The 25,587-nt window shown below is 44.3% G+C and overlaps 1 protein-coding gene and 1 pseudogene across 1 annotated transcript; one reads left to right on the top strand and one right to left on the bottom strand.

The window, feature by feature from the left end:
* Nucleotides 1-6,517: 6,517 nt before the first annotated feature.
* Nucleotides 6,518-7,072, bottom strand: LOC142766023 (amine sulfotransferase-like). The gene has a single exon (XM_075867835.1). It carries the CDS (start codon nt 7,070-7,072, stop codon nt 6,518-6,520), a length of 555 nt encoding a protein of 184 aa, XP_075723950.1.
* A 222-nt stretch (nt 7,073-7,294) lies between these two features.
* LOC119162032 (uncharacterized) lies at nt 7,295-22,305 on the top strand (annotated as a pseudogene).
* Nucleotides 22,306-25,587: the final 3,282 nt, after the last annotated feature.

The following is a 25,587-nucleotide window of genomic DNA, read 5'->3' as shown; positions in this document are numbered from 1 at the left end:
ATCCACCACCAAGCCCCAAACTCTACTGATCGGAAGCGGTAAATTAGAGGCGATTTCAAACCCAGACCTTCCCCAATCGCATTCATATTAGGAGGATATACCTAGATGTCTACCCAGATTATACTTGCAAATTGTGTAGCTGGACTCACGCGTCACTTAGGCACATTTTTGGGGGAATGGAAGTTTTAGCAGAAGAAAATGCAGTCTTCCCAGATGAGTCTGTGGAGTAGTGGATGGCTGCGCGGCGCACCTCCAACCTGCAAGATCTACTGTGAGCCATCCAGCAAGCCCGCAAGGTGGCGAGGAGACGGGATCTCCGGTTCTCCTCGGGGGTGGTCTAGGCCCAGGCCGCGGATTTGCCGGAGTTAATAATAAAGTTGTTACCACCACCACCATCCATCCCCAACAATGCATATAGGAAAAAAGGAACGCTTGCTATTAAAAACTCGTAGACATGAGGTGCTTAGTAGACAAGAGGCTGGATCCGTTGTATGAACAAGCGGACGTGACTTCTTGAAGGCTAAAACTGGGTTGTCTTCTCTAAGGCGGCGCTTTGCTACTTCGAGACTGGAAATGGTGCCGCCTTGAAAAAAAAAACACACAAATGTGCTGGTCAAAACATTGCTTACAGCACACGTCCCCCGTTTTTCAATTTTTGTTTTCATTTGGGTAGACACGCGCTAGTAATAAAGATATGTATGTTTCTATGGCATGCTACAGAGCAGCTGTAAACCGTATTTTGATGTATATGTGTCTAAGTCTGAATTTTAATACCTTTTTATTCTGTTCACTGATGTCCCACAATCCTCGTTATTGCCACAACAGATGTTTACCAGTGAATGCGCCTACACAACACGATACATTGTAAGGCACGTTTTCTAAACTGCTTTCAGTTTCAAGTGGGAGGTTTTCTGCACCAAACCGATTCGAAAAAGATGAGGTAGTTTCAATTCCTTCCACAAATCTATGACGTTCGACACAGTTGTCTTATTGTTGATGCATGCTTTCATGCTCCCAATCCGGCCGTTCGTAAAACGAACTTTCCAGTCTTCAACAATGCCCATTCAAACAAATCCAGCATCACTGTTCAAGCTCCCTTCATTAATGGTCTTTAAGCGGTGAACCTCCATTTATTTGATAGCCCTGTCTGGGCTAAGGTTTAACTAATCCTTGAGAAGCGTACGCACCTGCTTGGTGAACAAACACTGCATATTCTTGAAATTCGCGGCATCGACAACTTTAAATAGAAAGCCAGGCTCTTGGCAAAGCTTGTTTTCGAACTGTTCACTAATGAAGTCAGCTATCTTGTGTGTCCAAAAACGAGTATCTTCTTTCAGTAGCTCGTACGTGAAGAAGAGAACGTTGGAGTCATTTCGGTACTAGTACCAAGAAATCAGGTGGTCGGAGTAATCTCCGTTGTGCACGTTTCCCGCAATGAACAACTTGAAAAATCTGTCAAGACGCATCATTCCTTTCGGCCATCCTGCTGTTCGTGTGGTAGCCGTACGAGACGCAAACGTCATAAGGGTTGCACGTGACGTGGATATACTTTGCTTCAGATGAATAAGGCTGCTTATTGAACGGGAGATGGAGTCTTCAGAACACCTGGCCTTACCATTTTCTTGGCTGCTTCCGCACCCATCGTTTCCATATAAGGCGGCGCTAGCGTGAAATCTACAACAGTTTGTGGTGGATGACCATCGGTTAGTATGCGGAGTATGAGGCACTGTGTCTAAGTCATGCCACCCTTTGGATACGTCACGATGAATATGTCGTCCTGTCATGTCCTGTATGATAACTAGGAGCGGATGAGATCTTAATGTGCGAAGTTGTGCATCCATAGGCCATTCACGGCTCTGCACTGATGGAAATGCATGACTTGAAAGCTTCACAGTTACTTTACCGCGTTTCTGGAGAGGTGCTCGTAGGAAAAACAACAAATAATTCCTTTGTTCTTTTTTGGAAGAACATATTTGTATAGTGGTTAAGATTATATGCAGGGGAACAGACTGCAAGATCACTCAGGTGAACAAGAAGCAGAGAGCCTATACCTGCAAACCATGACTACCTGACCTGAATATGTTCGCCAAAGTGTGGTTTCATCTAGGATACTTTCATATGTCGGTAACTATAACACGCGATTCATTAGTGTAATAATGTTTTAGTTCTTTCGATTATTTGATTGAATTTTCATTAACCATGCATTCTTCTCCCTGGCAAACCCCGGAACCTATTTTGCAGGGAACTGTCGAAATCATATTCTACTTTGCGTAACAGTACAGAAAGAGTGTAAAGCAATAATAAGCGTTAATTTAAGCATTTTTTAACCTAGAGGTCAAACCATTGGCATAGAAATCATTAAAAAAGTTAGAGCTAGCAGTCTCGAAATGTTTTAAGTGAGATCACACATTATACTTTCGGTAAAATGTGGGTTCGAAGAATAATGTATTGCTGAGCACTCACAGTGTTGTCCAAACTTTTAACAATAAAGTCGAAAGATAACGCAGCTCTCTTTGCAACAATGCATTGCGTATTCTTGCTTCCAGGGTACTGCATTTTCTTGCGCTAGGTGCGTCACTATTAAACAAGAAATTCAAGCTCATTCAACTTCAGCGTGCCACCATCGATGGTTCCTTCATTCGAAGAGCACCTGATGCTGTTCGAAGAGAGTGTTGAGCGAGGCCAACACTCGCAATCTCAAGGAATTTGGCCTCTATATTATAGACATATTGCCATGTTTTAAGTATTGTTGTCCAAGACCCCTTTATGCGCCTAATCTGTTTCTCTCGCACTTCTTTTTTTCTTTGTTTTTTTTCCTCCGTACGAAGGAATAGCCGCAGGGCGTTTTGCCTGAGAAGCTGGCAGTTTTCAATCTGCTCTTCCCTGCCGGTTCCCTCTGTCTCTCGGTCCTCACGAGTACACTGTAAACTCTGCCATTACTACAAATGGTACTACTAACATGCCACCAATAATTATAATAATATTAAAATTAATAATAAAACATAATTCACATAATATTATTGTTTCTACTACCTTTATTATAACACAACATATAGCAAGGGCTACGCATTTGTCAGCGAACGAATTAAACATTGATGTTCCTATCTATCTATCTATCTATCTATCTATCTATCTATCTATCTATCTATCTATCTATCTATCTATCTATCTATCTATCTATCTATCTATCTATCTATCTATCTATCTATCTATCTATCTATCTATCTATCTATCTATCTATCTATCTATCTATCTATCTATCTATCTATCTATCTATCTATCTATCTATCTATCTATCTATCTATCTATCTATCTGTCTGTCTGTCTGTCTGTCTGTCTGTCTGTCTGTCTGTCTGTCTGTCTGTCTGTCTGTCTATCTATCTATCTATCTATCTATCTATCTATCTATCTATCTATCTATCTATCTATCTATCTATCTATCTATCTATCTATCTATCTATCTATCTATCTATCTATCTATCTATCTATCTGTCTGTCTGTCTGTCTGTCTGTCTGTCTGTCTGTCTATCTATCTATCTATCTATCTATCTATCTATCTATCTATCTATCTATCTATCTATCTATCTATCTATCTATCTATCTATCTATCTATCTATCTATCTATCTATCGGCCGTATATATATATACATATATATAAAGAGAGAGAGACAGAGAGCGAGACAGAGAGCTATATAAGTCTGGGATATATTGCTGTAGGCACCTTCTGGTCGTATATAACTAAAATAGGAAGGTATAAGCGAAGGAGGACGGTGATGAACAGCAGGTCATGGCATAAGTTGCAGAAATTACCTGCCACGCGTGTCATCAAACACTAATAATCGTTGCGGCACATACCCGCAGAGTAAGGGCCGTGGTTTGCCGTCCTTGGTATGCAGCTGTATGTGCCCGACTTTGTTTCCAGTTTATGTATTAACGCAAAAGCGTGAACTCACAAAGAGTCGTAGTGCTTCAAACAGTGCAAATCTCGACAGAAACAACTCAGCTATATCCGGGCTCCAGGAAAATTTGTAACCGTGATGGTAACCACATGACAATGATTTGTTCTTCTACGAAGCCACGGCGGTACTTAAAATACAACCGCAGAAACAACCTACACCAACTTAACGTCAAGACAACGCCTCTACTGCAGTTACATTGTCGGCTTTGCGCGTTACGCAATCAACAGTCGATAAAAATGCACTTGACCACAGAAGTTATTGATTGGTGTCGCTCTAATACGCCTATAATTGTGACGTATCATATGCTCGTCATAACACTGTGGTGTGCCACCGTTTGAAAGCGATGTAGGGAAGTACTGCATTATCGCACTGTATGCGAAGGCAGGGTGAGCTTCAGTGCTTCAACTTAGTGGCGGTTTTGAGAGGGGGGGGGGTGAGGGCGGAAACGGTGTTTTCGCTTGGAGGCGACGCAGTTATACTCTCGTTACACGGTCACGCTAACCTCAGTCCCGACGAACCTCAGTAAAGAAGAGTCAGCGGCAGTTGGCACATATTGCACACAAAAAGCAATATTTTGTTTGGGTTATGTGAAGCAGGTCAGGTGACACTGAGTTCCGTCATTAAAAATATAAGCTTTCTGCTGCTTTTGATTAGTGTGCTGGCAAACGCAATGTCTTTTATTTGAAATAAACATTCCTTCATGCACAGAGTATATCCTCATCTATATCCTCATCATCCCTAAACACGTATCTGCAGATACGTGTTTAGGGAAGGGATTTTCTCTACATAATAAACAAACGCACGCACAGTTTCGAGTGACACCACGTTAACTTACTAGAATCTTTCTTCCGTGTTTGCATAACCAGATTTAAGGCACGCCACGCATTACCAAATTATAATGGTCCCGCTCTGGTTTCTATACGCTCTTTTGTACTGCATAATGGGAATTATGAGTTATATGTGAGAGTGTCTTGCGAGTGTTGGTGCATAGACATTTCTTCAAATTCAGAATACAGACAAGTGTTCACGAAAATTGCCGCTTTACGTTTAGCTCCGTGCATTTTTTTCAAATGCTCTTTGCGTTTGTCACGCATCATATGCGTGGAACACTTATTGTATAAAGCGCAGGTGTTGATTAGGTAACAAGATGCTTTATACTTGTTAATGTTCTCGTTCAATATTTTTATGTTTTCTCAAACTTTCCTACACTTTGCTTTTTAAAATGTCTCCTCTTTTTCTTTCGTTTCCCAAGCATCTTACTAAATTCTGTTCACTCTGCTTCACCGCTGCACGGTATTCTGAATAATGCTTGGCGATGTCACTATCTGACTTGCACCCACAATTTGAAGTCGTTTTGTGCTTAAACTGTTCGTAGTCACTAGAGACATCCCGTGCGCTGATACTGCTAGCGAGATGTAATGTCTCGAACTAAAACATTCGTTATAGTAAGTCGGACAACAGCCTCTTTCCGTTGTTGTTGAAAACCTCGACTCTCTCGTTTCTGCACCTGCCTATTTGACCCATGTCATATCTCCCGCAGGTTATACTGGTCGCCCAGCGTTGGACTGCTGTGACTGTGTCTTTAATTTACTTTTAGAGGGCAACTCTGGGGTACGTAATATCGGAACGAAATTACGTGTCAAATCACTGAAGCGCGGAAAATCGACAGGGCGGGCTTGTCGCGTGCTAGCACTCATTCAATGTGTCTTACAAATCAAGAGCGTAAGCTTCCCAACTAGATAGAAACTGAGCACCTAACCTGTGCAAGAAGAAGAATGGCGATTTGGGCTAGTTGGTTTGAATTCATAGTAATAAGGGCTGCAGCGCGAGCACGAATGTGCTAGAAGAAACAGACAAAGTCGAGGTACGGAAGGCAAAAGAGCGCGTGTGTTGTCCTCTTTTGCCTTCCGTACCTCGACTTTGTCTGTTTCTTCTAGCACATTCGTGCTCGCGCTGCAGCCCTTGTAACCTGTGCAAGTCAACACAGTATTTCTTCAGCTTTAACATGTACGTAAAACTAACTTTCAAGTTTTCGCAAGCAATCAGACTGCATGGTGATGACATCAAAGTGAAACGGTAGTGCAGCTATATAATTCGCGGCAGCAGTAGCGTTATCTGCACGTTATTTGTGGTGCTCTTATGCGCAGTCGGCCTTTTCTCAAATAGACGCTTTTTGAACATGCACATTTGGGGCATTCATCGTAGGCACAGAGCATACAGATCAAGATTGTTTTGTCACAACGTTCTTCTCACTTCTTTGCGCAGTTCATTTACCGATGCTAATATGCCGTTTTTTATTCATGCTTTATGAGAAACATTAAAACAATTAATAGGTTCTCCACATTGGCTGTACGGTGATTCACACATAAAAAACTAGCTTGACAGACTAGCATCATAACCTAGATACAGCGCTGACCCTCCTTGTACATATCCTGCTTATCTCGCCTATCACACTGGCTAACTTCGCATATGTCACACCAACTTGCCTAGGCAGAATACTTCTGACGCATGAAGTTCGTGACATACACGCGCAGAGGAAGTAGGACGTGGTGGAAGTGTTATGGTAGTTCCACATCCTTCCACAAATCCATGACAGCGGACCCAGTCGTCTTCTTTGTAATCCATCTTTTCATATCGTTGATTTGATCATTCGTGAAATGTGCCTTCCAGTCTCCCACGATGCCCTTGCGAACAAACCCATCGTCACTGTGTAGAAGCTCATCGTCATGAGCTATCATTCCTCTGTACACCTCCATTGACTTAATAGCTCTGTCCGGACCCAGGCTCAGAAGGTCTCTCAAAAAAGTGTTCGCATGTTCGTTGAAGACGCCTTGCATATTCTTGAGGCTTGATGATTCACGTATCCTGCTTAGTAATGTCTTGTCCTCACGAAGCTTCTTCCCGTACTGTTTGCCCATGAAGTCCGCGATCTTGACTATCCAGAAATCAATGTCTTCTTTCATTTGCTCGTAAGTGAAGAAGAGGATGTTTGGGTCATTCCGGTGCTCGTACCAGGAGAGCAAGTGGTCGAAGTAGTCCCCACTGGATAGCTTGCCGGCGATGAATAATTTACAGAATCGCTCGAATAAAGCATCATATCTCTTGGGCGTCATGCTTTTTAGATAATAGTAGAATGAGACGCATACATCGTACGGGTTGCGTGTGACGTAGATGTACCTAGCTTGAGGTGAGTATGGCTGCAAGTTGAATGGAAGATGAGTCTTCAACAGTTTGGCCTAACCATTCTTTCGGCTGCTTCAGGGCCCATCATATCCATCAACGGCGAAGCTAACTCGACGTCAACAACAGTTTTGGGCGGATGACCGTCGGTGAGTATGCCGAGGATGATGTACTGCGTCCAAGTCGTGCCACACTTAGGGTACGTCACCAAGAATAGGTCGTCATACCGTGGTTTGTACGCAAGCGCGGAACGTATGATGTCCTCATGGAAAAACTTGTGGATCCATAAGCCGCCGACGTCTCTGCACTGATCGAAATCCATGGCTAATATGTTTGCAGGAACTTGAATATGATTGTCTCAGTGAAACCTGTAAGGAAAAATAAAACCTCACTTTCAGTTGTATCTTGGTAAACTGAAAAGTAGCAGTCGTTTAGTTGATAAGCAAGTCCAGGAAACACAGCAACAGGTCACATTTTTAATTTGAAATATCCAAAGATAAATGAGTTCCAATGAATTCATAACACGAAATTTTCCCCGTGTGCGTAGGACAGCGCACGCGAATTCTACCCTCTCAAGGAAGTGGCGTCTGACAATGAAACCTTGTTTTATCACATAGATAAGCTAACGCGTGAAATAACTGAAGCCTTTCATATAAAAATATACGCAGATTATTTCAAAAGCGAGCCATTAGTTCTATTTCTGCCTTTTTGCCATCTGGCGCAAGCGCTATTGAGCTCGCTTGAATACACACACACACACACACACACACACACACACAAACACACACACACACACACACACACACACACACACACACACACACACACACACACACACACACACACACACACACACACACACACACACACACACACACACACACACACACACACACATATATATATATATATATATATATATATATATATATATATATATATATATATATATATATATATATATATATATATATATATATATATATATATATATATATATTTATATATATATGTGTGTGTGTGTGTGTGTGTGTAAAGGGAAAGAAGTCTATACCTAAGCGCTCGTTTTGCCGTGCTTCGACACAATAATAATGAGATCTAAAAGACAATAATGCCAAGGAATGTATAGGGGAAGTTATTAGAAGCAATGTAATGAATATGAGAAGAAAGAAAAAGTGCGTGAAAAAAAACTTGCCGTGAGCAGGAATCAAACCTATGACCTTCGCATAACGCGTTCGATGCTATATGTATATATATATATATAGGCATGGTGGTTGAGTGGCCGTAGCGTTGCATATAGTCAAGTAGATCCTCCGTGAGCGGTCACAACGTGGTTTATTTCGACGTCTCGGTCTCCGCCTAGAGTCTGGCCTTCATCAGGATTAAAGGTACAGTTTGTTGTTGCTCAGCTTTATGCAATCTCAAATCAGAGGAAAAGAGGAAAAAAGACAAAAAAAAGAAAAGGAAGAGAAGAAAAATAGCAAAAAAGATAAAGAATATAAGGTGGACTCCCCCCGGACGCCCCCTTCCTCTCTTCCTTACACTTCTCCCTCCATCTATCTCCCTCTTCTCCCCTTCACCTGTATGGTGTCAGCGGTCTGTGTATGCTTCCTTTTACTAATGCATTTTTCCCGACCATACGGCGTCTCCTGGCTCTGGCGGTTCGGTGTGAAAAAAAAAAAAAGCTTCTTTAGGAAGTCTTAAGCCTTTAACCACTCGGCGCCCTGTCAACATTTCGTCGTAGAAAGAGGGGTGCCGCGTATTGCGGCAGAGGCTGGCAAGCGGGCTTTTTAGGAAGTTTTAAGCCTTTAAGTACTCGGTGCCCCGTCAAGATTTCGTCGTAGAAAGAGGGGTGCCGCGTATTGCGGCAGAGGCTGGTAAGGGGGCGCAATGCGAATTCCTTGCCCGCTTCTGGATTACGCGTGCAGTAGGGGCCTCCCGGCTGTGCACAGGGTTGCTGTTGGGCATGCCATGCATGGCACGACTGATTGGGTACTAAAATAAAACAGAAAAAAGACGACAGCTGTACTTAGAAAGAGTAGTTACACTTGGACTTTTTTTGAGTTGTCCAGTGCCCTTCGCAGCTGCAGTGCCGTGAACTCAGATACTATTTTCATTATTGCCGTTATTGTTTTCCAATGCTTTCATTGCTGCAAGTGTACCAGCATTCTCATTTATTCATCTATCGAAGGTGCTAAATCGGTGGATAAGGTATGACTCTCGTTGTTCACGTTCTCGGTTTGATTTAAAACCCATCTCTAAGAGCGTTACTGAGAGTTCGTCGAATGCATGGTCGGGAAGATTAACATGTTTTGGTAGGGGTAGATTTGGGGCTGATTTCGCATGAACTCTGTGATTATTTAAGCGAATCCTAAATGGTGTTTCTGTTTGTCCGATGTACTGCATACTACACACGTTGCATTCGAGTAGGTATACCACATTAGAGGAATCGCATGGTAGGTTTCCTCGTATGTTAATCCAAAACTTGTATTGTGTGCTGCTTGCTTTGTGTGGTTCTCGCATCGCCTTACATACAAGACATCGTGACTTTAAACAAGGTCGGCATGAATTATTGGGGGGTGAGGTATTGATTTCAGAGTGGACAGGTGTGTCCTTGAGGTTGTGTGGTCGCCCCGCCACGGTGGTCTAGTGGCTAAGGTACTCGGCTGCTGTCCCGTAGGTCACGGGTTCATATCCCGGCTGCGGCGGCTGCGTTTCCGATGGAGGCGGAAATGATGTAGGGCCATGCGCTTAGATTTGGGTGTACGTTAAAGAACCCCAGGTGGTCGAAATTTCCGGAGCCCTCCACTACGGCGTCTTTCATGATCATATGGTGGTTTTGGGACGTTACACCCCACATATCAATCAGGTTGCGAGGTCGTCGGTACACGACGCCTACAGCGGATGGGAATGCGCGTTTCAGACGTTCACTTTGTTTCAGAATGTTGTAATGTCGTTTAAGGATTTTGTTTACATTAGGGAAGTTTTTGCTGTAAGTCAAGTAGACGTTTGTTCGTTGTGGGTCTTTTTGCATTTGTCGCTTCATAAGTAAGTCATCACGCTTCAGTTTTCTCGCTTTTTGAACAGCGTCATCAATTACATGTGGGGGGTATTTTTGTTTCTCGAACATAAGCTTTAGCCTATGTAAGCTCGTGTCAAAATCAGCGTCTCTTGAGCAGATTTGTTTAAACCGGTGAGCCTGGCTGTATGGAATACTCTTTTTACAGTGGCACGGGTGATCGCTTTGGTAATGAAGGTATTGTTGTCGATCCGTTGGTTTGCGATGTAGGGTTGTAGAGAGCTTGTCCTCAACTATCGTTATAGTGACATCAAGAAAATTTACGGTTACTTGCGAGTATGTGTGTGAAGTGTATGTTCGGATGCACAGCATTACAACTGTCGATAAAGCTGAGTAGTTCGTCCTCGCTGTGTGTCCAAATAAGAAAGATGTCGTCTATGTATCTTCTGTATAACAGTGGTTTCAAAGAACTTTGTGCAAGAAATTCTGATTCCAACTTTGGGTGCTATTTTGGTGCCCATAGCGGTCCCGCTGATTTGTCGAAAATACTCTTAGTTAACCTCAAATGAATTTCATTAGAGGACCATCCCCGTCAAAGTTGCGATGGCAGAGAAATCTTGGGTGTTCGATTGCCTATGGTTTGTGTACATCTTTTGTAATGCAGCTATGCCGTCATCGTGAAGACTATTCGTATGACGATGATATATGGTGTTTTTTGGCGCAAGGGCCATTTGATGGCCAAAGAGCGCCAGTTCAGTGGACAAAAAATATGGACAATGATTGTGATTAGCGGCTGTATAAGGGCCATAAAATTCCCCGCAATAAGGCGGGTAAAAACATACAAGTAATAAAATCATGACCATGTCGTGAAAGGTGTGTGTGATGTGAATAGGTGACAAAAATTAGTGATAATGATAAACGATGGTGGACATGTATGGCATTAGCACAAGTACCTCACTCGTTCATACCCTTGCGTCCAAGGGCCGTGAGGCAAGTGCTTTCCTGTGTAGCCACCGCAGCAAAAACCTCTCTAGAGAGGTCGTGCTACGGTATGCCCGGGTATATGATATGAAAGGTATGAGTTTCCTTTAAAAACGCTAATAATGATTTATGACTAAAAAACGGTTCCCTACCGACGAACATTGAAGGGTGTAAAGGTATATGTTGTCGGTAGGGTAATGGAAAGTGTTGTCTTCTTATAGTGTCCAATTGTTTGCACTGAATTAAAACGTGAAGAACTGTTAATGCCTCACCACATTTATCACACAATGGTGGATCACCACCGGACAAAAGATGTGTGTGTGTGTCGTGTATGTGTGTCCTATCCTGAGTCTTGTTAGTGTTACCTCTGTTAGACGTGATTTTGATGCTGGTGGCCAATGGCCAAGGTGTGGCTTGATAACGTATAGTTTGTTTTGTGTGTGTGTATCCCACTTGCTCTGCCAGTAGTCTCTGAGGTTTCGTTTCAGAGACGGCTTAAGATCAAGGGCCGGGATTGATATGGATGTAATGGCGGTGCTCTCGTGGACGGATGCAGCGAGCTGATCCGCCCTCACGTTGCCTTGGATTTCACGGAGCCCTGGCACCCAGCACACTACAACATGTTGTTTGAGTGTGTAGAGTGTGCACAAAATGGAGTAAAGTGAGACAAGGACCGGGTTTTTTAGTTTTTTAAGACTGTGCAGAGCCGTTACCACACTTAGAGAGTCTGTATAAATTACTGCTTTTTGTATTTGTAATTGTTTGATGTGTTTAGCTGCCACAAGTATCGCGTAAGCTTCCGCTGTGAAGATACTTGTGCGTGGATGTAGAGGGTCAGCATCCGAAAAGGATGGGCCGACAGCAGCGTAGGACACAGAGGAGTTAGTCTTGGAGGCATCTGTGAAGAACTCAGGACGTGTGTATTTGTGTTGAAGTTCCAAAAAGTATGTTCGGATATGGGCAATAGGTGCATGTTTTGTAACTTCTAGGAAAGACACTTCGCAGTCTATAGTCTGCCACTGCCACGGTGGTGGGTATGCTACAGGAGCCATTAAACTGTGTTCAAGTGACACTGCAGTTTCCTCAGCTACACTCTTCAGGCGAACTGAGAAGGGCTGCCTCATCGAAGGCCTGTTTTTAAACAGAGTTGAGCTCGACAAATCAATAATTGTAGAGTATGAGGGGTGCTTTTTGTCTGCTTTCACCTTAAGGAAATAAACAAAGGACATGTAAGTTCTCTGCAGATGAAGCGACCACTCATTTGACTCAACATAAAGGCTTTCTACGGGGCTGGTGCGAAAAGCACCCGTAGAAAGGCGGATGCCCACATGGTGCACAGGGTCCAGCATCTTCAAGGCACTTTGAGTGGCAGACTGATAGACAACGGCCCCATAATCTAAGCGGGTGCGAATGACGCTTCTATAGAGGTTCATGAGGCATTGCCTATCACTACCCCACAAAGTACGTGACAACACTTTTATAACACTCATGGCTTTTAAACATTTTGTTTTTAAATACTTGATGTACGGTACGGAGGTCAACTTGTTGTCCAAGATCAAGCCTAAGAATTTATGCTTGCCTTTGACGGACAGACGTTGCCTGTTCAGTCGAATGTCAGGTTCCGAGTGCATGCCTCTCTTTCGAGAGAACAAGACACACGTGCTTTTTTGTGGGTTAAGTCAAAATCTGTTTTCATCTGCCCATTTGGAGACCTTAATTAAACCCAGCTGAACCTGCCGCTCACACATGGCCAAGTTGCATGACTTGAAGCCAAGCTGAACGTCGTCGACATATGTACAATAGAACATATTGCGGGGAATGTACAACTGCAAAGAATTCATTTTGATGAGAAAAAGTGTACAGCTAAGTACACCACCTTGTGGCACGCCTGTTTCCTGGACAAATGTTTGGGAAAGAACCGTGCCCACTCGGACACGGAATGTCCGGTTTGACAGGTAACTTTCGATTATGTGAAACATTCTTCCGCGCACACCAAGGTGGGACAGGTCTCTTAGAATTCCAAAACGCCATGTTGTATCATAAGCCTTTTCGATATTGAGGAACACAGAAAGAAAATATTGTTTATGGACGAAGGCGTCTCTGATCTGTGCCTCGATACGAACAAGGTGGTCTGTGGTGGATCTACTTTCTCGAAAACCGCACTGAAATGGGTCGAGCAAATTGTTTGTTTCAAGGATATGTACACGTCGGCAGTTTATCATTTTTTCGAAGACTTTGCACAAGCAGCTTGTAAGTGCAATAGGCCTATAACTTGAAGCTGAAGAAGGGTCCTTGCCCTCTTTCAAAATGGGAATAATAGTAGCCTCTTTCCAGGAGGTAGGGTAGTGCCAGAAAACCAGATAGCGTTGTACAAACAGAGTAAGGTTTTTCGTGTTTCTGCTGGTAGGTCTTTTAACATTTCATACACCACACGGTCAGAACCTGGGGCAGAAGTGCTGCAGGAGTTTAGAGATGTTCGGAGCTCAGCTAGACTGAAAGCTTGGTTATATGCTTCGTATCTAGTAGATTTGTGTTCGAGTTTCTGCTTTTCTATTCTTGTTCTGTATTTTTGGAAAGTGTCAGTATAGTGGGACGAGCCGGATACCCGTTCAAAGTGCGCACCGAGGAAGTTTGCCTGATCTTCCAAGGTATCACCTTGAGTGTTTACGAGTGGGAGTGAGTGTACTTTTCTTCCTGCTACCCTGCGAACCATGTTCCAGACTTTGGCCTCTTGTGTATACGAATTTATCCCTGATAAAAACTTGTGCCAACTTTCCCTTCTGGCCTGCCTACGTGTTCTCTTGCCTCGAGATTTTATTTTCTTAAAGCTCTCAAGGTTTTCCGCTGTCGGCGAGTTCCGCAGCAACCTCCATGCCCTGTTCTGTTCCTTTCGCGCATTCTGACACTCAGTGTTCCACCACGGAACGTGTCGTTTGCCGGGCAGTCCAGATGTTTGTGGAATGCACTTGGTTGCTGCGTCAGTAAGAAAAGCCGTGAAGTACTGCACAGCTTCATCTATGCCTAACCGCATATGTCAGTCCAATTTAGGTGAGTAAGCTTTTGAAATCGTTCCCAGTTGGCTTTGTTTACCAGCCATTTGGGAACATGTGGAGGACATTCATTTATTATTGGTGTACTCAAAACTAAAGGGTAACGGTCACTTCCGTATGGATTATTTATGACTTTCCACTGAAGTAATGGTACAAGTGAAGGAGATGCGATACTGAGGTCTATGAAAGAGTAAGTTTTGTTGGCAAGGTTATAGTATGTTGCCTCTTTTCTAGTCAACAGACAAGCACCCGATGAAATGAGGAATTGTTCGATGAGACGACCTCGGGCATCACAGCGAGAGTCACCCCACAGACCATTATGTGCGTTCAGGTCCCCAAGGACCAGATAAGGTTCAGGTAGTTCGTCTATTAAAAACTGGAATTGAAGTTTTTCGAGACGGTGGTGCGGAGGTATGTACAAAGAGCAAACAGTGACAAGTTTGTTTAGAATAACTGCTCGGACAGCCACCGCCTCGAGAGAAGTTTGAAGGGGTAATTGTGTGCATGCTATACCTTGACTTACTATAACCGCTACACCACCGGATGGTAGCATGGCATCATCTATATCCTTTCGGAAGATTATGTAGTGACGTAAAAAGTTTGTGTTAGTTCGTTTTAAGTGTGTCTCCTGTACACAGCTGACAAAGGAGGAGCAATTGTAGTCCTTAATACAACCAAAAACTTACAAGAAGCATACCGCCAACTTGACGACTCAAAATTTTACGAACGCCTCCCAGGTGATCCAACAGACGAATACAAACGTATATCAACAGAACTAAAGAAACTGTTCGATGCAGAAAAGATAACCAACACTGACCACAAACTGATCCGAGCCGCATCCGCTCGTCCTGGTCGCTTCTGCATCCTCCCAGAAATTCATAAACCACGTAACTCAGGTCGACGAATCATATCAGGCATCGGTACAATAACTGAACCCATATCAGAATACGTGGACAAACATGTAAGCCACAGTCCATGCACTATCGCGTCGTACATAAAAGACACCACACATTTTCTTCAAAACATTGCAGGTCTGTGTGTGCCGAAAAACTCATACTTTGTAGTAGTGAAATATTGTAGTGAAACAGGCAGACAGACAAAGAAGTTTACGAAAATACTGTTTTGAAACATACCGATTAAAAGTGACGATAGCACAATTTTTTGTTTAATACTTTTGAGTTATTTCTGAAGCCTCCAGAAAGTGAACGACTGAACGCGCTGCAGTGGCTAGTAGCTTTCCTTTTTGCCATGGACTCAAAAGTTTAGCAATGTATGGATTTCACCAAAAATTCTGTTTTTGTAAAAGGTTTTATTGAGGTACATCAAGCAATACTTTTTTGCATACTAGTTGGTTCATACTTCAAAAATTGAATTGCTGCACAAACTTGAAGGAAAATAAGGGAGACAGGAAAGAGCGCAGTTCCTGCGATCTTTTCCGTCTTTCTTATTTTTTTCTCAAGTTTGTGCAGCAATTCAATTTTTCAAGGTACATCAAGAATTTTACAATGCAGAAAAATGTGCTCCACATCTTCTTGAGCTTCTCCACATGAGCACGTAGGACTGCTATCTTTCCTTCTTCGATACAGGAAGGTCTTCGAGTAGGCTGTACCAAGTCGAAGCATATGGATGACTGTTTCTATTGATCGGCTAACCTTAACCGGAAAAATAAATTTTATACCGGGATCAATGTTATAAAACTGAGAGTTTTGCGCACCATTTTTGAAGCAGGTTTCGATAGACAGTTGACAGCTCAGTTTATTTATGAGACACCGCGCATTGCTCATCGATAGAGGTAGCAGTGATTTATTTTCTTGATGTGCTGCATGTGCAATGTAATCAGATATGTCGTTTCCTGCGATCCCACAGTGGCTTGCTACCCACTGGAACATTATGGTGTGGTTTAAATCTTTTGCTATAGCGTACATCCTCTGCATTTCATATGCGAGCTCACAAGCTTTGTTGCCCAAGCTGATTCTTTTAAAGAAACTAATGAAGACTGTGAGTCACTGATAACTACCCATCGAAGTGGACCTGGTTGTAAACATGTTAAGCGTAAAGCACAAAGTATCACAAAGTATTGCACAAAGTATTTCATAAAGCACAATGTATTGCAAAGTATCGCTTGGTATGCAGGTACAAAGAATGCCGACGTTATAGCTTGATTATCAAAACGTGTGCATCGGTTTAACTCGTTTCCTTCAGATACAGCCTTTGTTGTCAGCTTATTCACACAAAACATTCACCCACCCGCCAAGTCTAAGAACTTATAGTGTTGTTTAATGCACATTCATTCATTTTTGAAGGTATGACGTTACTAGAAAACTATCACATGACAATATTTCTGCATACCTCTCACTGACGCAGAGGCCCACGATGCCTTTTTGTATTTGATTGGGCATTTCGGGTCTTAAGGTAAGACACTACGGGGTCTGAATTGGCACGTTTTGGTTATTTTAAGGTTTTCACTTTACTTTTAGTTTGTGTATTCACAGGCCGAACATCTCACGGAGTCATAAGGAATAATTTATGTCTACTTGTGACAACGACTATCAAACAGCTAGTTTCAATACAGCTCACCAACGCATTATGAAAGCGAGTGGATTTTTTATGTACCTGAGTATTTCATTTACCAACCGATCTCATGTTTTGTATATTAGTAGGATGTCATTTTCTGAGACAAATGACTTCAATATCGAAACCCAGTTTTTACGTTTACTTTCTTCTGGAAACTCTTCGAGTACAGTGTGTTAGAGAGCAGAAGAATAAACGTACCTTATCCTCGGTTTAGGTACATGTTATGCATGAAGAAAAAGTCGAGCACTTTTTTTCATGCAGAAAATGAAAGAAATGTTCAGAAAAAAGCCCCGGTCGGCCTTCAATGACATTGTTGCATTGACACTGAACGAGCAGATAACGTCGATTGAAGTGCACTGTGACATACAGAGCAAGTGGGAACAGACCTAAAGGAAAACGTTTCATTAGAAAAGATGTTGCAGGACACGGCAAAAAATCACTTTTCACGTTTGGAGACTGAAGGACAGGACTGCAGAAAATACGGCCTGCACGAATATCATTGATCTCTGTAGAGATTCCGAAATTGATAAGTTCATTTCTTTTCATCGAATAAAGTGTCTTTTAAGCCATTGACGTAACATCATCATCATCATCATCATCATCATCATCATCATCATCATCATCATCACCAGCCTCGCTACGTCCAATGCAGGACAAAGGCCTCTCCCATGTTCCGCCACCTAACTCGGTGCTGTGCTTGCCGCTGCCAATGTATACCCGCAAACTTAGATAGCCCGCCTCGGGCATATCTAACCGATTCACTCATGCTTTACAGAACCGTAGGGTATGATTTATTCATTATACTTATTCGTATCCTGTCAGTGTGTCATCATTCAAAGAAGAATCATCCATATCAACGCTTGCTTTGTCGCCGCATAGCTACATTAGCCCTGTTTCACAAGTTTTGTTACAGCTCATGTTACCGACCAGAATTCATCACCCCTCCAGCCCACATATCTCACCACACCAGCCATGCCTTCCAAGGCGCCAGACCACGCAGCCACACCAGAACATTCTCCATCCACCTTCTTCTTCCCGAGTGCATTTGCTGAATGGGATGACCTTTCCCACAGCACTGCCGCCACTACCGGCCCGACTTTATTCCGTCAAGGTATAACCCATCACCTCTCATGCAATTAACATATGTGGTTGTTATATAACATACTATATGTTACTGTAACATATTATATGTTATAAATATTATGTGGTCTTTAAGGAAATAAAGTGAATGAATGAATGTAGCATATACTTGAAATGTTGTCCCCCAGTGACAAGTCAAGTACCCACATCACTGCAACTGAAGCACCGCATCATAGTTTTACATCAGTATCAGACGGGAAACAGTGGCTGCGGATGTGTTCCGAAGAGTCATTGGACGACTTTATCAGGGCAAGCACTTTCCAGACTACATGGTCTTGTCAATGCTGGCCTACAAGCCACAACGGGAGGACCTATTCGCTGTCAGCTACTTTAAATGTAGAACCATACGATTGCATCACATCCTATACAAAATCCTCATGCAGGCCAAGGAACCTAAAGATTTATTAGATAAAGGGATGTGAATGTCCTTTTTAGTGATGCAAGGAGCCAACAGCGCATTGTACGCACTAAAACTGCACATTATGAAGACCCACTTTTTTCTTCACATGAACCTTTACTTCAAAAAGGCGAAGTACTTATACATCACGAGGAACCCTTACGATTGCTTCGTGGCGTTTTACTAATATACCATGCACAATCACCATGCCAAATCGGTAAACGCACTTTCGACAGTTTTTTAACTGTTCCTACAATAGCGAGTGGATTTCGGAGACTTCTTTGAGAACGTGCTTTCTTGGTATGAACATAAAACTGACCCTAATGTTATTTTTTCAGCGTACGAGGACCGCAATAAAGAGACATTGATGCACGTCCTCCACTTTGACGTTTTCATGGGCGAAGAAAGAGAAAAAGCTGCAAGAAAATACCGAAATTCTCCGGGGCGTCTTGAAAAAGCCTAGCCATGAATACGTTAAGCGAAATCTTCACAACACTTGGCACGATCTAAGACAGGATTTCAGCAACTGATAGCAAAGAAAACATTTGATGCTGGAGTTTCAGAAAGGGTTTATATTTTAAACGAGTGCCCGCAGGGCTGTATGCGTAAGCAGGCGTTTGAAGAGTGGCATCAGCACGGACACGAGCCAACGGGATGACTTAGATTTCCTCCTATGCCTAGAAGAGCGTGATTTTGTCGTGTCCGGAGAAAAGAAAGTCCTGGTGGTTGACCCAATGCTCGGCGATGGGACGTTTGAGGCATTCCGGCAGAGGGAACACAACCCTTTGGCTCCAGCTTCACGTAGACAATACCACTAAGTTGGTCCACCCGGGAGAACCGGCAGTCACTTTCTCCTGTCTCTCTCTTCTTTCCATCTTCGTCTTTTTCTGCAATTTAAGTCTGTCCTAATGATATGTGGGGTTTAACGTCCCAAAATCACAATAGGATTATGAGAGACGCCGTAGTGGTAGGCTCCAGAAATTTTGACCACCTGGGGTTCTTTAACGAGCACTCAAATCTGAGCACCGGGCCTATAGCATTTTCGGCTCCACTAAAAATGCCGCCGCCGCAGCTAGGATTCGATCCCGCGACCTGCTGGTGAGAAGCCGAGTACCTTAGCCACATTTAGGTCTATCCTAGCTTCTTATTTTTTCATTTCCTTCATTATTTTTGGTGGCTTGGGTTGACCTTGTGTGACTATCCTACCTAGGCTAAACCATATTCGGTTATAGCAACGGCGTACTGCTTGCGTAGTGCGCACTTGTTCACATGTTCTGCCACGTGCCCTTGCTGCGCTCCGTGGTCGGTAGTAGGCTCCACTGCCAAAGTGCCACGTTTTCATGTGACTTTTGAACACCGTGTAACCAATCGTGCCCCTTCAACAGGATGCAGCTCCTTTTGCCCCGTTGACATCGAAACTGTGGTGTCATGCGATGCTTGTGTGACGTCACGCTGATAGCACTGATTTTAAGTCCTACGTGGAGCGGTTCGACCACTTCCTGAAGGCCTCCCAAGTGAGTGACGACCTGAAGGTGTCAGTGTTCATTACGGCAATAGGAAAGAAAGCCTACAAAACTCTGAAAACGTTGCTGCAGCCAGAAAATCCAGAAAACAATACGTACGCACAGCTAGTACGGACACTGAAAGAGCAGTACGTTTCCAAACTTCCGTGATTGCTGAGCGTTTCAAGTTCAATCAATGTTTTCAACAAGGTAGGCAAGCGGTGACAGCCTTTGCTGTAGAGCTGAAGCGGTTGGCGACATCCTGTGATTTCGGAACGTTTCTGGACGACGCGCTGCGCGACCGGTATGTGGCAGGACTTTGTGACAAAGAAACACAAGCAGAGCTGCTAAAGACAAGCAAGTTGGCTTTTAAAGAGGCCTGCGATATTGCTAGGAGTATCGAGTTGGCCCGGAAAGAAAGCCAGGATTTTCAGCCCAAGTCGGCGCAAAGAATGATCAGCACACTTAACCGCAAAACAGAGAGCGGGAAATGCCCACCACGCTGGAAAGAAGAAACTTCAGGGATGCCTGCTTGAACGAGAGGTGCGGAACCACCGCACTATTTCTGATGCGGCTCAGAGCATGAATCATCTATCTGCAAATTTCGCAAGTACCGTTGTCGGGTGTGTAAAGGGGTTGGACACTTAGTGGAGATGTGTAGGGACAGAGGTAGAGACGCTGCGAACGTGATAGACGAGGAAAGTGACGCGGGTGAACATGTGCTGTACAATATCTATTCCTGTGAGGGGCGCGCCAGACTCTACGAAATTTGCCTGAAGCTAGATCAGAAAAGTGTGCGCATGCAGATTGACTCAGGGGCGTCTGTGTCAATTGTACCGGAGTCACTGTACAAGAAATACTGGCCCAGCCTACCCTTGGAGCCATGCAGTCTCAAGCTGAAAACCTACGGTGGCACTTCGCTGACGGTAAAAGGGAAGCTAAACGTTTTTGTAGAGCGCAATGATCAGCACAAACAACTTCCGCTAATTGTCGTGAAAACAAACGAGAGTACCAGCACTACGCCGTTGGGGCGAGACTGGCTGTCAGCACTGAAGTTAGACTGGGCTAGTGTGCATGGGGCTTGCTTAAACAAAGTGGCGTTGCTGCTTAAAAAATATGCTAAGATTTTGAGCCTACCTTGGGTCAAATTAAGAACCGGGCCATTAAGTTAGTGCTTAAAGACACACCCGTTTTTTGTAAAGCGCGGTCGGTACCATTTTCAGTCAAAGAAGCAGTGTCTTCGGAACTGCAGAGCCTCGTGAAAACCGGAGTCCTAGTACCTGTTCATCAGAGTGAATGGGCGACGCCACTAGTAGTGGTGCCGAAACCAAACAACCAGGTCAGGGTGTGTGGGATTTTCATGCGGACACTAAACCCATGCCTAAGAACTGATCATTACTCTCTTCCCGTGATTGAGGACCTGTTTGTAAATCTGGCCGGTTGCAAATATTTCATGGTGTTGGATTTGTCCACTGCATACCAGCAGGTGGAAAACCTATTGGTGGAGAAACCTAAGGTGGAAAAACCTATTGCTTATGCGTCTAGGGCACTGAGCAAAGCAGAGAAAGGTTATGCTCACATTGAAAAAGCGGCTCTCGCCGTGGTCTTTGGGCTGAAGAAATTCCACAAATACCCATTTGGGCGTAGTTTTGTCATTTATTCAGACCACCAGACATTAGACAGCCTTCTGGGGCACGGCAGACCAGTTCCAGTAATGTCTGCAGAGCGCATGCAACGATGGGCTGTGGTACTGGCGCCGTGCAATTACAGATGGGTGTACCGAAAAGGCACCAACATAGGAAACGGCGACGCGCTTTCGCGATTGCCATTGGCAAATGAGCGAGATGTCTCTCATTACGTACAATTTTTCTCTGTTGTCAATGAACTTCCACTGTCTGCTGACATAATCAGCAAGAAAACGAATACTGATAGAGTGCTATCGAAAGTGTTGTGGTACACGATGAATGGCTGGCCTGTGGATGTCACTGATAGTGAATTGGAACCGTAGTTTGTTCGCCGGTATGAACTATCCGTAGATCAGCAGTGCGTTACGTGGGGAAATCCGGTAATTGTTCCGCACTGTTTGCGTAAACAAGTATTGGCACTTTGTCATGAAGGTCACCCCGAAGTTACGCGTATGAAAATTCTCGCGCGCAGCCATGTCCGGTGGCCTCAGTTTGAAGATTTTGAAAATGTTGTTAAAAGTTGCTGTACTTGTCAGTTGATGCAGAATGCTTCACCTAAAGCCCCACTACAAACTTGGGGTTGGCCGAGCCCCAGATGGCAGCGAATCCACATGGATTTGGCATTCACAGACAAGTGGCTCCTCGTGCTGGCGGATGCACACTCCAAGTGGGTGGAGGTGTTTGTGATGAATTCAACGACGACCGAGAAGACCATCGAGAGCCCGCGTGGGGTGTTCGCATCGTATGGCCTTCCAGAGGAGGTCGTTACGGACAACGGGCCTCAGTTCACGGCAAAGAGTCACAGAGTTCCTGCTTAAGAACGGAGTGTGGCCCACCAGAACACCTCCATACCACCCTGCGTCCAGTTGAAACGCCGAGAGATGCGTCCAGACGGTGAAACGGCATCTTACGCGACAGCTTCTCGAAGAAAGGTCATCGGGCCAGAGTAAGACCCTACAGCACCGCATAGATCTCTCTATGTTTAGGTACCGGAACACACCGACCACAACCATGGGGCAGACACCAGCAGAACTGTTTTTGTCGTGGTCGCCCCGCACTCACCTGATTATGCTACAGCCAGACCTAGAGAGACGGATGGAAGAACGGTTCTCCAAAGTAGAGCTTCAAGTTGACGAAAAAACAGGGTCGAAAAGAGCTTACAAAGAGGGGGAAAGCGTTCTGGTTCAAGGCCTTCGTCCAGGTGATCCCAAGTGGCTGATAGGTCTCACCGAAAAAAGGTGCAGTGCCGTTACGTACCTTGTGCGCGTAGGATCCGAAAACAGGTTCATGCATGTAGACAATTTACGTCCGCGCTACTTTAAGAGTGGCAAAGAAGGCCCCAGATAGCGTCCCTGTTTCGTGCCCAGCTCCATTCCAGACCCTGGGTCCGAGGACCTTCCTACGAGCCCCAGTCCCCTTCCGGTTCATGCGTCTACCAGGTCTGCTACCGCACCGCCGGAGCAACCCGGAGACTCCGCTCCCTCGGAACAACCAAACGCAAGTCCACATCAAGGCTCTGCCCCGGCAACGTCCCCTCTGCGAATTCCTGCGTCTCCTCTTGGTGCTCAGACTCTTCGACACAGTGCTCGTACAAGAAAACCTCCCGATTGGTATAGGCCATTATTATTGTGGGAAGGAGTGTGGTGTCATGCGAAGCCTGTGTGACGTCACGCTGATAGCGCCGGTGCTTCATGGCTATGTAAGCGCTGTGAACCGGGCGCTCAGTGTTCTTTTGTACTCCGTATGCATGTAGTAATAAACCGTCTTACTGTTCTTCGTTCACGGCCACTCCGGCTCTGCTCGTCCCTCGAGGCTCGTCCCTCGAGGAACACTGCGTAACCGATCGTGCCCCTTCAAATGGATGCAGCCCCTTTTCCCCGAAAACATCGAAACCTTCCCGAAATATCACGTTCTGCAATGCGAACGCTCCTCGATCAAAACCAGCGAAATCTCAGCTTTTCTTCCTGTCATGGGTCTAAAGGCCACCATTCGAACCGGCTATGAGAGTACAAAGATAGCAAGTGGGGATGTTCACTCGAATAATGAGAGAAGGAACACTTCAACGAATTTTCACACCTCGCAGCTTTTCGCAATATCTCCGCGTCAGTATGTGCACATCGTACCATGAACACAGTAGGACTTGCATCCAATGAAATTAGATGACCCTAAGTGAAGTTGAACTATTTGATGCATGGAAGAACAAAGACATAATAACAACACTCGACAACACTGAAATCGCAACAAAGCACTTATTACTTGCTTTCAACTCAACTATTCCACGGCATACCAGACACGCGAAACCGGCAATGTAAAACTTCCTGTGCGTGCGCACATTCCTAACGCGAGGCATTGATTTGAATTACAGAGATTTTGACACGGGTCTTAGACCTGCTGAGGTCAGCTGACTTGCGCTCAGTGCGGCACAACTGGTAAGAGGACTGATGATTGCAGATGCGACGAAGTTCTCTGTGCAAGCTGAAAAGTAGACATCCTGCATACTCCGGAGCGTGCCCAGCCTGAACAAGAAAAAAAATTATCACCATAAATGTTAAGGAAAATATCACATTCCACGAAGCGCGACAACACCTTTTACCTTCCTTCGCACTAAGAACATCTTTCGCTGAAGTGGTGAAACGAGGGGCCTCACCACAAGGGTTTTTGGCGGATACCTGGACCACACCAAGCGTGCCCAGGTGAAAGCCACTTGCCGCTATGGTTGGAGCAGCCAGCGGTACCCTGTGCACAATCAAGCAGTCCACACCAGTGTTCTCTACAAGTTCTGACAAAATCCAGGGCAATTAGGAGGCTAAGGCGGTCCCATAAATTTCTGACTCGGTGGAACAAAGGCTTCATCGACTCAGGCAAAGTCTAAGCGACACACAGATTGCTCTTTTGAGCGAGTGTTCAGTGCATCGCAAGAGGATATGGTGGCCAACATCTTAACAGGCACGACTTAGAATCAACAATGGATGAACTCCTTGAACTCTATTTAATTTTAGGTGATCTTAGTGCTCCCAGTATCCTGTGAGGCAATTGCCACTGTGATTATGAAGGACGTCTCATTGAACAGCTTCTTCATTCGTCTAGCTTATGCGTGCTAAATACAAAGGAGCCTGCGTATTTTAGCTTTGCGAACAGTTTGTACACCTCGATAAATTTTATCATTTTATCACTGTCCCTATCAGGCGAGTTTGAATAGAATGTCGTTAAAACCCGCATGAGAGTGGTCACTTCCCATTCATCCTGACAGCGCCGAATAATGGTCGACTACCTACTTAGAATCCCTAGATGGAAGGTTGACTCAGCTTATTGGGAGCAGTACCAATTTCTTTCCAGCATGCCATGAACTGAGGTGATGCTGTCATGTGTTTCGCAGCTTTTATTGTTGATGCCGCATCTAACTGCGTTATTGAAACGAGCGGAATGTGTTCCAAAGCACAAGTTTCATGGTTGACCAAATGCTTGTAGGAAAGCTTGGAACGAAGTGTGGGCGTTGTTTTGTGGCTTTCTGACAGCAGAAAACTTGGAAAATTTTAAGGTTAAATGGCAGGCAAGGAGAGCACGCAGACAAGACAGACGAGAGAAATGGACAAAATTCATAGCGAGGATCAACTCGTACACAGATGAGGGAAAAGTGTGGAATAAGGTGCATAAAATGGAAGGCCCATAAAAATATTTTCCCTCATTGTTCAATACCCCTGAGGAAACCTTAGAGGACCGAGCTAGCTTTTTTGGTGAAGGTTTCGAACTTATATCGAGCTCTTCACACTACTCTGAAACATTCCAAAAGTACAAGCCACAAATAGAACAATACCTAGAAAAAAATTGACAACAATTGAGGCGTACAAGGAACCATTCTCCTTAGCAGTGTCGCAAGGAGCACTGGACTATCGTAACACATCTTCTTCAAGTCTTCACTCTCTCATGTACGACATCCTGTAACAACTACCCTTTGAAGCACAAAAAAAAACTTGTTTCTCTTTACAATCTTATATGATTTTGAAGGAGCCACGCCGCTCTTTCGGCACCAAGGGTACCGACGTATCCATTGCCTCCTCGGAGGCACTGGATTCCCGCACGTGCGAGCTGGTAGTTCAAAT

The sequence above is a fragment of the Rhipicephalus microplus genome, chromosome 6, assembly GCF_043290135.1.
Source record: "Rhipicephalus microplus isolate Deutch F79 chromosome 6, USDA_Rmic, whole genome shotgun sequence".
Taxonomy (NCBI): domain Eukaryota; kingdom Metazoa; phylum Arthropoda; class Arachnida; order Ixodida; family Ixodidae; genus Rhipicephalus; species Rhipicephalus microplus.
Note: the sequence above shows the minus strand (reverse complement) of the source record. Positions and strands in the feature narration are given on the sequence as shown.